Source organism: Pagrus pagrus (genome assembly GCF_965226575.1).
Source record: "Pagrus pagrus genome assembly, chromosome: 11".
NCBI classification, from domain to species: domain Eukaryota; kingdom Metazoa; phylum Chordata; class Actinopteri; order Spariformes; family Sparidae; genus Pagrus; species Pagrus pagrus.
Window position 1 is genome coordinate 21,394,661 of NC_140195.1, and position 17,679 is coordinate 21,412,339.

At 38.4% G+C, this 17,679-nt stretch overlaps 1 protein-coding gene across 2 annotated transcripts in view; it reads left to right on the plus strand.

Annotated features, from left to right (window-relative positions):
* Positions 1 to 17,679, plus strand: part of gnas (GNAS complex locus) — a 35,954-nt gene that overhangs the window by 12,731 nt on the left and 5,544 nt on the right. For both annotated transcript variants that reach the window (XM_084365494.1, XM_084365493.1), the window contains exons 2-5: positions 3,348 to 3,420; positions 8,773 to 8,827; positions 8,996 to 9,115; positions 14,155 to 14,252. In XM_084365494.1, coding sequence (XP_084221620.1) covers positions 3,386 to 3,420; positions 8,773 to 8,827; positions 8,996 to 9,115; positions 14,155 to 14,252 — 308 coding nt within the window. In that variant the 5' untranslated portion in view covers positions 3,348 to 3,385. The remainder of the gene's footprint in view (positions 1 to 3,347; positions 3,421 to 8,772; positions 8,828 to 8,995; positions 9,116 to 14,154; positions 14,253 to 17,679) is intronic.

The following is a 17,679-nucleotide window of genomic DNA, read 5'->3' on the forward strand; positions in this document are numbered from 1 at the left end:
TTCAATTATATAATCTGCTAGTTTGACTTTATCGCAGACCTGTGGGCTGTGATTCTGCATATTTTCGAGGATATGTTTAAACAGTGAACAAAGCCAAATGAAGCCTGAAAGGGTCACTGTCAAAAATGTATGCTAAGCCCTTTGCTTGGAAAAGATAGTGTCTGAAGTAGTGCAATCCATATTCATAGCTTAAAGCATCTAGTGGTGAAAGTGGCAACCAGGAGCCAACACATGGCTAATTGTTCAACAGCTGTGGTGTCATTCTTTGTGTTATGTGCAGGTGACACACACACACACACACACACACACACACACACACACACACACACACAGAGGCCATCCATTACAGAACAAAACTTTTAGCATGTCTACCCACCAGGCTCTAGTTGTTGATCATTGGTTTATGCTGCTCAGTATAATTGTAATCTGCAACTAGGACTACACTACTCATTGGATTAAGTAGATCAGCTAATTAATGTGTTACTGGTTTCATGGCCCATGTTAGCAGAGTTTGTTTCACTCTGAAGACTAACACCTCCAAACGGAGTGATGACACAAAATATGTGTTATATCAAGGGGTAGCAGTTATGTTAAGTCCCAGGTTGACAAACTAACACTTTACAAGCTAGACCCTAAATACTGAGCATTATCATGACCTTCAGGCAACAAGCTTTTAACTAAAATCAATGTATTGGTCTCCATTTATGAATGTAACATTTTTAAAATTAACTACAGCAAATAAAAAAACAGAACTTATGCATTTGTGCGATGCTTGAGCATAACTAGTGGATCCCATTCACTTCTCAAGCTTCTTATAACATTCATCCAGCTGGTGACTTTTGAAATTTAATCATGTTTCTTAATGTTGTATCTTTTATGATATAGTCAAGATACATTTTCAGATTCAGCAGAAACTGGCAAGAAAATAAACTCACCATGCATTTAGCAACACAAATCTGAGTGCATTATTAATCAGGTAGTTTATTTATTTTTGTATTTTTTACCTTATCTGACTTAAGATTCATTTAAACTTTATACATATTAGCTAAAAGACACAACTGAAGTGAACTTGTTTGTAAAATCATTGCAAGTTTTTTAATTAACAGTGCAATTATAATTCAATATCACCACAGTATTTGCATATCAAAGGGACAGTCCTGTGTGCACAAAGCTCTGCAAATGTTTGTTATATAGTAAGTCACTAGGACAGTTATCTGTTATTTAACTGCAGTAAATGTTAAATTGACAGACAGTGTTGCATCTTGCCCCAGAGATCATTCACATTTTGGTTGATCAGAGTTCATGACCGTTCATTGACATATTGCACAGTTTACATCTGTGTCTACATTACAGTGGCAACTTTTGCCCATGTGTGTCCACTTCTCAGGTTCAGATTGTATAAATTTGACCACTGATGTTATCAGGAAGTTTGTCTTTGTCTGGTTACAGATCCTTCAGAGCAGAGGCCATGCTAGCTGTTAACATAATAAGACAAGTTATCTGATTTATTTCATAACTTCTTCAGCAGAAAATACAACTATATTGAAATTCTGGTAGATTACAGTATTACCCTAACTTACTCTTCTCCTGAACTGTATCTCATCTGATGAGAGTTACACACATGTTCAACTTTTCTGGTATTGTGTGTTAAAAATGTCACCACACTTGAGTTCCCTGTGGTCCTTCAACAATATAAACACATTTTTAATCAATTAGTTTGATTAAAGTTATTTGGAAATATGACTCTGTTTTTAATTGGTTTATGTTTAAGTTTCACTGGAATTACAGACAGACTTTAGGAATATTTCCTTTTGGACAAACCACTGATGCCCATTATTCTCAAAATGTTACTTTTGCAGATGGTTTTCTTTGCAGACTATAATCCAGCCACACTCCTCAAATCCAGTGCTGGTTTGATAACAGCTGTACAAGAACTTTGCATAAATAAAAATGTATTTTAACGGCAAAATGTATTTTATAAATCACAAAAAAAAAAAAAAAAGACAAAGAATCTGACCAAATCTTGAGGGCCAGTTGGTACTTCAGACAGTGTCGTGTGGGGAGATAAAGGGAGATGGTAGAAAAAAGAGGAGAGCTGACATTGTGACATGAGGTCTTCAGTCATATTTGAGAGCATGATGTAATGAATTCATGGTATGCACTGTAGCTTCAGCAAGTCTCAGACTCATCTGTACATGACTACCTCAAATAGCTCTCATGTGTGGGAATTACTGGCTATAATATCCTAATACCAAACTGTGCAAACTGCCAGTCTGTCAAACAACTTTATTTTGGGATTGTCATTGTATAAGTGTTACTTAGAAATTGACCTATATTGTCCAAACTGAACAAGTATAGACTAATAGTTTGGAGACATTGGACAAACTGTGTTGATACAGAGTTGCCCATTTTCTCCATCACACGCATCCAAAATGGCCAAGAGTAAAGTCTCCTTTCTCAGACGTCAGGCCTATGATTTCTTGTCAGATCTTAATATTGAGTTTGTTATTTGACAACCATATCAGTACACACATTTATCACTCCTCCAAAAGTGACCAAAAACTCATCAGTGGCTCCAGTTCACCTCCGAGAACATGAACCCCAGCATGCTCATCCCAACACGTACCATAGTCACATATTGAGGCTGACATGTTTTAGTGGGACATTACCAACATTATCTTGCAATGAGACTCACAGCTGTACAATGACTATGTAATAATTAAGACATACGACATCCTAAGAGAAATGCATTATTTTATTTTATTGTATTGTATTTATTGGTTTGTTGAACAGTTAGCCAAAAGATTCTTAGCCATCTGTGGTCGCTGGACAGATTTTAATCATTTAAAAGAATATACAATTATTATAACACCTGCTCTTGAAGGGAAATGTTTAAACTTGCTTTTTATTGAAAAAGTCTAAAGGCAGTCATCATCCAGTCTGTAATCTTGTGATTGGGATCACAGTATCTAGTGGAATAATCCACTTTATTATTCCAGCCATGACCATGCAGCACTGTCCTTGCCTCCACTCGCAGTTTTCCCAAATAAAGTCACAGTCATGTATGAAATTCTCTGTTTGTTATTGAAAGTTTTCTGTAGGGCATAGTAAGTCACAGCCAAAACAGTAAACAAACTTCCAAATTGAAAACCTTTCAGTCAGATACAGTGCTCGTATCCAAGTATGGGAAATAGAGCTACTGTATAAACACTGTACTGTAAGGTGGTATGTCAGACAAATGTGTATGGTCTGAATCCCGACATTGTGTGAGTGTGTATGTCTGTGGTCTTGTTTCACATGTCATCAGAGCCCTGATATTTCCCTGTCTCTGTCTTTCGCTCTCTCAGGAGCTGGAGAGTCAGGAAAGAGCACCATAGTGAAACAGATGAGGATCCTACATGTCAACGGCTTCAATGCAGAGTAAGTATGATACTAAAGACTTAAGGCCTAGTAGGTGAACGTGAGCATATTGACAGTCGGTTTAAACTGTATGGGCTGGGTCCCATTTCTAGAGCCAATGTCCCGCCTTAATCTGCATCAGACGCTACAGAGTACATTTGATGGTCTTTGTCTTCTGAATATGAAATTGACATGTTTATCACAGTGAAGCTGCCCTGAGGAGCAGGCTAATGTGGTAAACTGCAGCATATTCCATGATGCCTTAGTCAGTAGTATATACTGTACATCAAAATGATACATATCATTTAAAATGTATCCAAGCAGCTAACAAAAAGGAACATTAATTCTAGCTTCCATCTTTCAGATCTTGTTGTGGCGTTTTAATCGTTCATCATGGTGTGCCTGTTTTTTTGCAGTATGGAAATAGGAGGCTGAAATGGGATGAAGTCTTTAGGATTATATGGCTACTTTTTGGATGAAACGATACTAGTCAGCCAAAACAATATGATTTTAGTCTACAGTCATTTCACCAAGCTTTCTCCTACTAGAGAATAACCTGTGTGATGTCACATAACCAGTGCTTTCATTTTTAAAAGCTGATTTGGCAGCCTAGTTGGAGTGCTGTGCAGAAATGGAAGTTTGACCCTCTGCAAAATAACTAAAGACTGGAGCACTAAAGTTATGTTATGAGTATGATGATATTAGACAACCTGTGAATGAGACTCAAATATCAACTTTCTTCAGAATAGCTTTAAGAGTTTGCCTACATTAGTCCTACATGCTGTTGCTTTAATTGTCCATCTTAATGCATGTACACTGGCTTGCCCCTCCTTTCAGTTTTCTCTGTACCAGCAACGTTATCTGCTTTCTTTGTCAGCAGTAAGTTTGATAAAGTCCCCCAGAAAACACATCTTGCGTTTAGGATTTTTTCATCCGTATTTCCATTATCATATAAGCTTGCTGTTTATTATGTAGTCGATCAAAACCAATGTGCACTGAACAACATCGCAATAACCAGGTGGACTAACAAGTTTGTACAAAACAGCGGCATAAGTAGATCTACATTAAACAGGAGAGGTAGCATCACAAGCAGTGCGTTTACAGGAGGGATGTAACACCAGAGAGCATCTCCCTCTCTGCAGACGGTAGACGGGAGAGCGAGGGATAATTGTCACCTGGTTAATCTATTGCGGTTGGCATTGTTGTCACTTACAGATAACAAAAATAAGAGCCTATAAAATGCTAAGATGGGTCACCAAATATACTTGGGCTGCTGTTAATATACTTGGGCTGCTGTTAATATACCTGGGCGGCCCACCCACTGTATGTGTGGGAGACACTGAAGCTGGCTAGCTTGCTGCTCCATGTAAAATGAACATAGATACCAATTAAGTCAATGCAGTCGAACCTCACTAAGGAGAATATTGAATGCTGAATAAATTGCTATGACTGAGCCTAGTGATTCAAATAGTAATATAGTTTTAAATCACTTGGCTTAGTGATGACAGGATTTTAAGATATAATATCTTAAAACAAGCTTCATTCAAGGCATGCAAAGCCTTATTGGAAAAGCGTTTGTAGAATGCAATGAATGAATCGTGATTCATGTTGTATTTATGTTGAAATAGCAAGGTGTAGTTGGCAAGTACAGCGGTATTTGTCCGTTGAGCTTAGAATAGAACAGAATATCATGTCTGAACATGTAACAATCTTTCTGTGCAAAAATAAATCAACCAGGATGCGTACTTCAGCTGAACTGAGCTTTCTGTCATGCTTCTGTGTTTGTCGAAACTGTCTAGACATTATTTTTCCAACACAAACAGTTAAACAAGCACCTGGAATTATTTTTACAGATACTATTTTGTCCTTTGTCATAAGAAAACATTTAGTTTATGCCCCTTATTGTCTAGATAAACATTCTTCTGCTTTTGGCGTACTTTTGTTGTCAGTAGTTTATTTTCGTCTCAAGTATTTCTTACAAAAGATTACAATTCTTACTGTTTCAGTAAGCAAAATGGAAAAGTGTCTGTGTCTGTGTGTGTCTGTGTGTGTGTGTGTGTCTGTGTGTGTCTGTGTGTGTCTTAGCATGAATTGCTCTGGTGGTTGTGATGGAGATGGAAGCATCTTTGCAAGGTTAGACTAGAAAATCGGCACCTAAGGCAGATAAGAGCGTATGACCCAGCGCGTGACTCCACAACACTGAGCAGTGACTGTGTCTGTGTGTTTGTTTGTTTTAGCGTGTGTGTGTGTTTGTTTGCATTCGCGTATGCACAGGTGGGTGTCTGTCTTCATTAACAGAAGCACATCACTTCCAGTCAGATCTGTGACATTGCTTGGATTATGTGGTTGATTTGTTTCCTTGTCAAGCCATGTGTGGCTCCTTTGTTTCCTCATGTGTCGTAAACTGAAGTACTCCCATATATATGTTGCTCCATATGTATGTATTTGACTGCTTTACTTTTAATGTGTGGTCAGATGTAATTTTCCAAGTGTGTACTAATGGATCACCTTTATCTTTGAACGTCTGCTAAAACCAAAACCTACAGTGCAGACCGGTTGCTTGTGGGTGTCCACATGAGAAGCATAGTAACATGTTTTATTAATCCTGGATCCTGAGGCAGGACATAAATATACTGATTTGGGACTGAAAGGGTTCAATAATGTCTGTGATGAAAGAGTTTGGGTGAATGGATCGAGTGTTGTGGTAACCTAAAGGTCAGAGTAATTGGCTTGTGACCGGAAGCCTGCTGGTTCCAATTGCTGGCCTGATTTGGAAAAGGAATGAATGACTGACTCAGCTGTCTCTCTATTCTTCTCAACTATGACTGAGCTGCCCTTGGGCAAGGCATGTTACCGCCAGCCTCATCACTGGAGCTGTTAAGTGGGCAGAATCTGAGGACTTGACTGTGTGGGACAGTTTTTTTCTTTCACTGAAAATAATCTCTACAGATTATTGTGTTATTGATTTCTGCCCTAGTCCCTGTCGTCTGCTTCACATCTGTTAATTCTTTGCTTTTATTCACCTAGATACATGTTGTGTCATGTCTTGTTGTCTTCTTCCTCTCTTTGTCTTCCCCCCTCTTTCAAACACAGGCACGCAGTCGTACTGGAGGAGCGCGCACACACACACACACACACACACACACACACACACACACACACACACACAGGATCATGTGATTTTTAATGACTATCAGGTTGAAAATGTAAACAAGGCCTTCTCAATCTCCCTCATAACCCAATAAACTCTGTCTTACCCCCTCTTTTCTCTCTCTTTCTCTCTGTTTCTTGATGCACAGTGACCTCACAGGCTTCTCAGGCTCGGCTACCATTTGTAAATGAGTTTTATACAAATTGTAGTCTGTGTTAGTGGAAAAGTGACAAGTCACACATTAAAGCTATTCTGAAGCAAATTCGGAACCAGATTTGTAACTTTTGGTTACTTTTTTGCTTTGAGGCTTTTTGTCAAAGGGACAGTTTCTAGTCTTCCTAGTTATAATCAGCTCCCGGTTTTTCGTTGACGTGTTATTGATGCACTTGCTAGAGCGCAAATGTTGTGTTAGATATTTATGAACGGGCAAAATAAGATTATAATAGCATTGCAGCGATATAGTAGCTTGGACCAGGAAGGTGAATGTGCCTGCATATGTGTATGCATTTCGTATGAGACTTTAGCCTCCATTTTAGCAACTCAAGTTTGTTCATGTTCGCTTGACCAAGAGCCTGCATTATTGAGAAAATATACTGGTACTAAGTGGCTAAGTGACAAAGGTGTGTGACTGTAGGTGGTGAAATTAACACGTTTGCATCTGCATGTCTAAACTGATTGCAACCACTTTCCTTGTATAAATGAGGCACAGTGTGTAGAACTACTCAGCTCCACCCAGTGGACAATCTGCACCCTGTTAAATGTAGAGAGTGCATTTTTAAGTAAGTTACAAAACCACTTCCATTATGGTGCTTCACATCTAAAAACCTGATCCATCATGCAGCAACATGTTGTGAAGGAAATGTGCAGCTTTTGTTTTTGGTAAACAAATGCTTGAGTTGAACCTAAAAATGCTAATTGTAATGGTCTAAAGAAATTGATAAACATCTGCACTGAATTGGTCTAATGTGGCAGTGTCCTTTGGGAAAAAGTAGAAACTGGCACAGAACAAAGAGGCCCATCTTCCCCTTTGTCACTGACACAGAACTATTGTAAACACAATGCGGTGTTGTCGTGGCAGGCTCAAGGTGAAAGATAGGCTAACTGGCTCTATGGTTGCCTTTTTATTAGAAACATTTCTGTCACACAAAGTCCAAGTGTCTACAAACCGCTATCCTTCAAAGCTTACAGACATAATTTCTCTACTCTGTGTACCAACGGAGGTCTGTTTACCCTTTTTAGATCAAAAACAAACTCAATGCACCGCACTGTGGTATACCATGTCACGGTAACATGGAACTCCCTCCCTGTACTGTACTTCTGTGTAACTTCACTAAAAACAATACTTGCTAACTAAACCCTCTTATATGTTCAAAAGAAGAGCATGCCATCTGTGATGGCCAGTTTCCTTTGGTGAATATAAAACTGCTCCCACGGTTTGTAGTGGCTCCTCTTTTGGCCTTATCATTGAATGCTGAGAGGAAGTGACAAGACATTTCATGAACTATCATTCAATACATTTTGCTAATATGCACCATTCTGTCCACAGGAAGCATTTAGTAAACATTTGATTTTATGTTATATTCAAAAATGTTTTTATTGTGTTCGGTATTTACATAACTATTTTCAATCCTAATCGGAAACACTTTAATTTTATTATATCTTGTGTTCTAATATTTTTGTGATATTATTGTAGTGTTCTGTCCTGTCTGTGACTACATGTTGATGCTACTGGTCTCAAAAATTAGACTGCAATGAAATAATTGTTTTGTTTGTGTATCAGCCGCTGTCATGCGTTAACACCTTTTTAGATGAAAACGTCTTCATCTTAGCTAATACTGTGTAAAGATGAAATTACCTCCACATAACTGTAATTAAATTTATGGGTCGCTCCACCACTTACTAATCTCATGGAGTAGTACTGTACAGCCTGTGAAAACAACTGTAGAGATGCAGGAGCGCTCCAAAGTTTTAAAGAACAAACAAACACAAAAAAAACTCATCAAGGTTATCTATGCTTGGCCTTGAGACTCACAATTGTTAACAGAAGCCTGTATTACAACTTGGAGGTGAGGGGTTTGAGTGGAGTGTTCATTTTGGAAGCAGGGAGGGTATAACAAAAGATGCTATTGAGCTACATAATGTGAAATGTAGTATCCAGCATTTTAAATATCCTTTAATATAACTTTAACGTGAGTCTCACTGAACCTGTTTGTCTGTTTCAGAGAGAAGAAGCAGAAAATTCAGGACATCAAGAATAATATAAAAGAGGCTATTGAGGTAAGTGGCTGTGTTCATGACATTTTTACTGGGACTGATCCAACCGGTCATACAGATCTGGAGACAATAAATCCACGACTTTTGTAATTTTTGAAATCATGTCCATCCTCCGTCTCTCTGTCATCCACATTTGAATTTATTTTATTGGGGTTTGTGTGTTTGTGACAGACCATAGTAACAGCTATGAGCACCCTCACACCTCCGGTGCAGTTGGCGTGCCCAGAGAACCGGTACCGGATCGAATACATCCTCAACCTCGTCAGCCAGAAGGACTTTGAGTTTCCATCCGTGAGTAGTTCAATATCAGACACCATAAACACAAACACACATGCACACACAGAAATATGTCAACCTCACACTTATCTTTGTAGTTTTACCCTGTAAAACCATCAAGTTAGAAGAACCATGTACTTCATTTTTACCTCACTACACTTACAGTAGTAGAATTAGAAGATTTAAACAAACGTTTCAGGTGCTTCCCTTTATGTTTATACTGCCAAAAAACAAAGCGGACAAGATGGCGTAATTAAATGAAACCCATATGGTCATCATATTGTTCTTCCTGTTTGACTCTGGTGTGACACTGTGGCTGATATATTACATTTTCATCAGGTGCAGATATCCTCACCTTTTTGTGTGTTCCAGTAGATGTTAGTAGGTAGTCTCAACATCCCAGGTGATAATCCCTTGACACAGGTAGCAAACACTGAGGTTTACTAATGACCTGATTAGTAATGTCTGTTTGAGTTAAATATTCCCAGTGGGACGTTCCCAATAAGTAATTGTCCAAGCCAAGAGACTAAACCTGGAGGTCTGGGAGTCTTACTGTTTCATCCACAGCCACCTGTGGGGCCAGACTTAATTCACTTTTCAATTTACACAGCCTCACATATCAGTAGAAGCTATCGTTTATTTTCTAGTGCTGCTACTCAACCTATAATCTATTTCATTTTTACTAAATCCCTCTGATTTCAGTACAGTATGAAAATCAACTTACGTGTCTTGACTCTAGGGCTGCAGATAACAATTATTTTCATTTTTAATTAATCTGCCCATTTTTTCCATGACTAACTGTTGAGTCTTAATATGTTAGAAAAATAAATAAATAAAGCCCAAAGTGTACATCTCTGAGCGCTTATTTTGTCCAACTAACATTTACGTCCAACCAGATCAAAATCCAAAGACTCCTCTTCATTTACTGTCACAAACTACAAAGAAAAGTGGTGAATCCTTAAATTTAAGAAGCTGAAAACAGCCCATTTCTGATATTTGTGCTTTAAAAGTTACTGAAATGATTCATCGATTATCACAATAGTTTGTCCGTTGATTGACTTATCAAGTAATCGACTACTTGTTGCGGCTCATCTTGAAACATGCTTGAAATGAGTAATCAGTGTCATAGAACAATGTTTTATGAGATTTATTTTGGCCAAACAGTCTGTCTGCTTGTGGAAGAGTCGAGACTAGAGAGACAGCTGCTGATGGTATTTCTTTCATAACCTCTGTTTTGTTTTTATTTTTGTAGTTTTTACTTGAACTACATTACCACACAATGATCATTTTAAAAAATGTTTCTAACTGCTGATTGGAAATTGATTTTCACAAAATGAATGAAATGGCCATCTAAAATGTCACACATCTGATAAACCCTGTTGCTGTACTCAGCAGTAATTTAAAGTACAGTATATTATGATTTGTTGTAAATGAGCTCGAACACATAAAACACTGGCCTGCTCCTTTAATGCTTGGAGGCACAGAGTTCATGTAAATAGCCTCCATGTATTATAAAAAGAGGAGTGTTTTGACTTGCTTGCTAATTAATGCATTAATTGGCCTAACAACCTAATTTGCACAACTGCTTGTGTTTAATGTATGATGGTGATTATGGAGGGACATCAGGCAGCTAAAGTGCCTCTTGTTTCTCTCCATACAGTCGTAGATGACGACCTTCAGCAAATAGGGTCAGCTGTCCTACCAAACTAGCACACACACATTAACCCTGCTGAAGTGTCCTTGAGCAAGACACTTGTTGCGTACCAGCTCCAGTGGCTCTGTTTTAGGCTAATGCTGCACCGACCTCCTAATGGGGATTGATAATGTCACATCTCATGTCTGAGAATTCAGGTTTTCCTGGTTGTTCAGTTTGATTGTTGTAATGTAGCAGTTACTGGGGAGAGAAGAAATGGAGGCTGTCATACAAAGAGAGGGAGCAAAGAGGAATAGAGGAAGCGTTGCATCAAGGGAGGAAGAGTGAGGTTTTTATTATTTTTTTTCTTTAAAGCACATGAGACGATGATAAAAGAGCACTCTGTTTGTAAACACATGATGAGTTTGGTGTCATAGAGAATGGCACGATGAAAGGATTTTCTTACATATAAGGGACGATGCAGCCAAAAGGATTTCTGTTGCGGTTCGTTGAGATTGCAATTAATGAAACATTTTCCCGGTTTAGAGTTAATTTGAAGCAACTGCAGCAAACAAGAATGTAGAACTGCAATGATGGGCCGATTAATCAGAAGAAAGTAATCTGTACCTGTTGTGATAATTGACTCTTTTGTCAAAAATGTCAAATATGGTAGTTACAGCTTCTCAAATGTGAGAATTGTATGTTTTTCTTTTGTCAAACATGATCGTAATATCTTTGGGTTTTTGACTGTTGATCAAAGAAAACAAAACATTTAAAGACATCACCTCAGGCTGAAAAATATAGACAAAGCAGTGACTCATTTTATCACGAAAATATTGTAATATTGATACATTTACATCTCTTTACCACAATTTAGCAAGAACGCATTCACAAAAAAGATGCAAAAAAGGGAAATTAGATTTATATAATCTGGGTTTTATCATAAATTCAACATTTTACACATCAGATACAGGAAAGCAGCGACTACAATGGAGTAAACAGGTTTTAAATAATACAGAAGTTTAACCGAAGTAGCTGAACTGCGTGCTTGGAAATGAAAATTAAGGCAAATTGTCAATTTTTACACAAACTGTACATTGTAAACATCTGCTGTGGTTTTCAGTTACTTGACCGGGTTACACTTTGTAAAATGTCATAATTTATACAGAAATTAAGAAGACACTGTTGAACAAAGGTCGGGAAAAAATAGAAGGTAGCGCAGCACATTTATGTTCAAGTGACCATCTTCACCAGATACAACGATGTGTTTATTTACATGGTGTTATTAAGCTCATGCTCTTATCCTGAGTGATTTATAGCTAGTGAGCAGACAGCAAATGACTGGCTTTCAAAGTGACACATCAGCTGTTACAGGAATCAAATCTGTGAGTTTTCCTGTGCGGGGCGCTCTCTTTAACCACTAAATCAGCCCACTGCCCCAAGAATTCCACTCACGCTGAGCTGTTGGGAAGCAATTATTTGTTTACAGTTACTGTTTGGCTTTACTTGTTTGGTTGGTTGACTTGTTTATGACAAGCGCGGCATAGTTTCCAAGTTATGAAACAGGATGGAGAAAGTGTATTCTGCCTTTCATTTGAGATCTGCACAGAGGGACAGCGTTGATAGTGGCCGTGTGAAATGTGTGTTGAAAGAGAGAGGTGTGCTCGCAGCACATCAACTTTTCCAGTCAAGACTGCAACATTGTACATTTATTTGGTTTTCTTTTATGTTGTACTTAGCACTAATAACTTCCTGCAAATGATTGCACATAGCAAATTGATCTATTCCATTATAAATTGCAAGAATGTGTGTGTGTGTGTAAGAGTGAGACAGACTGGCGTCCATGTATTCCTACTCTGGAACAAGGAAATAGCCTGTTTTTGACCTGAATTTAGGACAGTTCAGGGACACATCAACCACAAAGTTCCTGTTAATTCACTTGAACAGTCCTACACACACAAAACACACTGCTGAGTCACTGTAGTCCGTCTACACTTGGTCTGTATCTGTGCCTCCAAACAAACCTAATATTTGGTTTTAAATGATTTTGCTTGATAAATTACCTACATTTTAATAATAATCAATAATGAAAACTCTTGTTGTTAATTAATTTAGACATCTTTTGTTAAGAGTTGGGGGTCAATACACACTCATTAATAAAGGCCTCTCCTAGCACCAGTCTGTACAGGAGTAGATTGAGTTATTTTGTTGCTTTTCTGTTCTGATATAATACTCAACAGATAAATATTCTGCTGTTTTTGTCCTCGGTCAGTTTTGTTGCCTTCCATGCAAATTGCAGGCAGTTTTGGCTTGTCATTGTGAGGTTGTTGAGTTGTAAGGTGATGTATTATAGAAGAGTGAAGGTCTCCACGCTAATTTGGGGTATTAATCTACTTGAAATGACTCCTTGGGCTCTTCCATAAATACCCAAACATATGGCCCAAGGAATTACTCTTCTTACCCAGGGTTTGGTATCAAATGATGACCCTGCCAATCCAAATCAAAAACTGTCAGATATCCAAGGTTCCCATCCGATGCATCTTGTCTACCTATTCTTTGATCAGATATTCCCTTTATCTGCATTAGGAAACTTTGTTTTTTGTTTTGAACAAGGTTCTTGTACGTCTGCACATGTTAAGACAGCATTAAACATTAATGTCTACAGACGTTTGGCTCTTTTTGTTAAGTGAAGACAAGAAAGGTTTAGTAGAAAACCACCAAAACAAAATAAATGAATAAATAAATAAAAATCTTGCTCTTACAGTAATATCTACTCCCTGTATATATAAGGACTTCCTTTAATTCTGTCTGTGCATGTTACCAGCTCTTGTGTGCTGCACTGATTACTGTGTTCAGCAACTTTCCAACATCTCTGAAATGAAATATACAGAGGACACCTGTTGTTCAGTCAGTACAAATAATGTAAAGAAAAGTGAAGTGGTTAATCCATGCTGTGTCCCAGCATGTGAGAAAGTCCGTCTATAGTGCCTTTGTATAATGAGGCGTCTCTCTCCCTCCACCACTATTTACCTTTACAGAAATGTACACAGGTATCGCCCAGGCACAACGTACACTGCATGTGGTGTCAACAAAGCCGCTGAGCACCCAGTGCCCTCGAACACACAGCCCTGTCCTACTTTCTGTCATAGCTGTCATATTTGCAGTAAGACGACATATTAATAATAAAGACTCTTGCTTGTAAGAATACTTTCAATCTTTGATTGGACTATCAGTTATTTAATCAATCAAAGGTTGCAGTTTGTAATACTTAAAACAAAAGTATGTGATTGAACATCTCCATGAGCTGGAACTGAGTGTATGTTTCATAATTTCATTTTAAATAAGATCAATTTTGACTGGTGGGAAACACACACACAAGCCCCAGTAATCAATGTATTTCTGTTTGCCCTCTCGTCCTCAGGAGTTTTACGAGCATGCGAAGACACTGTGGCAGGATGAGGGGGTCAGGGCGTGCTACGAGAGATCCAACGAGTACCAGCTTATCGACTGTGCACAATAGTAAGTAACCCTCCACCAGTCCAGGCACATGGTGATATGATCTCGTCCCTGACATACCAGGTTTATTAGGTGCACCTGTACAATTTAGTGCAATGTAAAGCTTATAATGTTCAATTTATATTGGCAGTGTCGTTATTGAGTATTTGATTTATTTTTAAAATGATTTCATTGTTTTGTTTATTCCTTGTACTTTGTTGCAGATTTTTTTTATTTGTTTTGTTTTGTTTTGGTTCCCATCGCCAGATTACAAGTGAACCAGGGCAAGCACAGTCACACCGATTTGGGATGTCCTGGTGGTTCTGTTATGTTAGTCTAGTTGCGTGCCAGGAAGCAACAGACCAGCTACTCCTGTTCAGTTGCATTTGCACGGTGTGGAGACTTGACACTTTAATTACCACCCAATTATTGACCCTGTTAAAGGTTGTATTATTCACAAACGTATAAAAGACTATGCTGTGTGTTTTTATGTATGCATGTGATGCGTGTCACATGCCAACACCAGATACATTTTTTAGTTACACACAGTCTTCCATGAAATTTAACAACAAACTCGGTCTAAAATGACATCTGTTCACTAAAAACAGTAAAGACAATATATCGGTGCATATCGGACACCATATACACAGATACCTGTGATCAGCCAACTGGTATTTCGGTCTGGTTCCTCTTATTTCCAAACTTTACGACATGTTCCTTTGATTAATGACTGCGAAACGATTGTACGATCAAATATATAAGGATTTCTTCTGACATTAGTGGAGGCACTTTTTATTCCAGATGGGGTGGTTTGCCTCGACTACAAAACACTGCCTGGACCAGATTTTACAGGCTCTGTATAAATCTCTGTAAAACACATTCTTTTAAGTATACAGTTCATGTACAATCATTGTGGTGCAATAGGATTTGGCACTTCAGTAACATCTAGTGGCAGCTTGGTTATACGGCTACGAGCTTCATGCCCATTAGGTAACATCAGAGATTTGATTCAAGCTTTCATGTGTACCTAGCAAAGGTTATTAGATTTTACACTAGCATACAGTTAAAACAGGTCAGATTGTTCACTGGAGATGTTCATCTTTGTATTTCCTTCCTGCATAAGCTGACTAGCTCCAACATTAGCACCATCTTTGCTTGTCCAACCGGAATTTTTTGTTGTTTTCTCTAACATATTTTATCTGTCAGGGGTAATCTCAGCAAATACTTAGAGGCCTGTTGACCCTACATGTTTATAAAGCCAATGAGGCAACACACAAGTCTCTGTTGTGGGCACTAAACGTCTTTAATGATGCACATGTTTAACTGAAAGAATGTCAGATATAATGTCAAACATTTGCAGTTAACAGTATGTTGTGCTCTGTGATTATCGAGGCCTACACTTTCACCTGTCATTAAGACTTTTGATTTTCTCCCCAGGATCTCTTTTCTTGTATATCTCCCATACATAACCTTGTCATTGCTGCACCTAAATGATACATATGTATTGTTTAAAAGATTGCACAAGGGCACCTTAAATTTTCTTTTAACAACTCCAATGTTGATGGCAAGAAACAGAGTGTCAAGTTATCATTTTCAAAGCAAAGGCAGGTTGGAGAATAAAAAAGTAAGAGTGAAATAGTTTTCATGTAACTGCTGCAGTTTGGGAGCAAACATGGCCGAGGCTGAGTCATCCACAGATCAGAGGATGTTTAAAGGAGGAGAAGGGGGTGATGTTTTTGGGAGGATACCTCCGTTTCTCAGCTGTGGACTTTGAGCTAGTAGCCTGGTCTGCTTTTTACTAGTAAATCAATCTTGGTGAATATTACGTGCTTTTTATTTAGCACTGTAGGTCGGTTTGTTGTTTTTCAATGTTTACATGAGAGAGAAAGTCTCCCTCTCTACTCCTCCCTCAGGTGGTTGGGATGGTACAGTCCAGCCTTTTGTTCCGTCCCTCTTCTCGTTCACACATCCAGCACAAAAACACCAAGCTCATCCTGCTCTTGCTTTCTTTTTCTCCCCTGTCTTCCTTCTCTCCATCTCCATCGTGCTGTCTGTCTGTCTGTCTGTCTGAAGCTACTCGCACTAGATTGGGAGCTGATAGACTATTAATAGTGCATGTGGTTGGGTCACCATGGTAACCGTGCTGGAGGCCAGGGCGCTGGGGAGCTATTTTTGAAATCTGCTCTGTAATGTCAGACAGACGCCACTACGCTTTCATTCTCTGTCTCCCCGTGTCCTCCTCCTCTCCTTCTGTTTCACTCCCTCCGTCATGTTCACTCTCATCCCTCCTTTTCTCTGTTCTGCTCTCTGCCCATCTTTGTTTTTAGGAAAACACAGATTTTTAGCAGAGAAACCTTGCTGCTCATTGCACTGTGTTGATGTGTGTGTCAATCGAATCATACCATCCACCATGTCTGTATGATATAACATGGATAGATTTCTGATTTTACATTGATATACAGTACATCATCAGAGAAAGTTCAGAGTATGAATGTGAAAGTCTTTTGATTTGATTTTGTTTTATGAGATTTTAATGGTACCATTAATGTCTCAACTATTATCACAGTATTACATAATTATAATTATTATTATGTTACAGTGACCCTTAAAGGAATGAAAACATTTTTTTTACAAACTCTTTATCATGGTTTCACAAAACATTATGTCCTGACAGACATGAAACTTGATATAAACTGTCAATTTTCACACCACAGAATACTGTGATACAGGTGTACTGCTGCAACCCTGGTAACTACTCACCCACAGGATGTTTAGTCGCTTACAGGAGGTTAGAAATCATGGCAGATGCTACTGGTGACCCACCCTCTCCCACTAAATAACTACATGATAATACAAAAAAGTAGAAAATACAGCAATAAATGGATAATAATGCCACACACTTGTCTGTGCTCTCTGTATTTGATTCTGGAGGAGAGCTGGATGTCCTCTGCACATGACAGCCTGTAAAAAACACCAGTCCAGATTTTTTGGAGATGTGTATACTCTGCTGTTGTTGTTGTTGTTATTGTTGTCCTGATCACTTCTCGGTGCATATGTCCCTTCTGGCACATGTGCTGATGCATTTTGGCATACTGGATGTGTGATTTAGTGTTTTCCTTGGTGTCATCAGCAGAGCAAAGCATGAATGTCATTTATGTTGGTTTTAATTGAGGGTTTCATTCACATTGTCAAAGTGTTAAGGTTTATGTAGAGCCTATGAGGGTTAAACCACTGATGTGCTTTATATATGGCATCCCAGCTGGGGTGTTGTGTATGAGTGAACCTTTGTTTAACCTTTTTCTCACAGGTTGTTCAAGAGATGATGCTTTATGCAGAAAAGTTCAGAGTTCAAACTGTTCTTTCAGTTTTTTTGTTCTGATTGTTGTGCCTAATCCCATCTGTCTTCAACAATGGAACCTCTCACTGACCAGTAATATTATTCCTATAACAT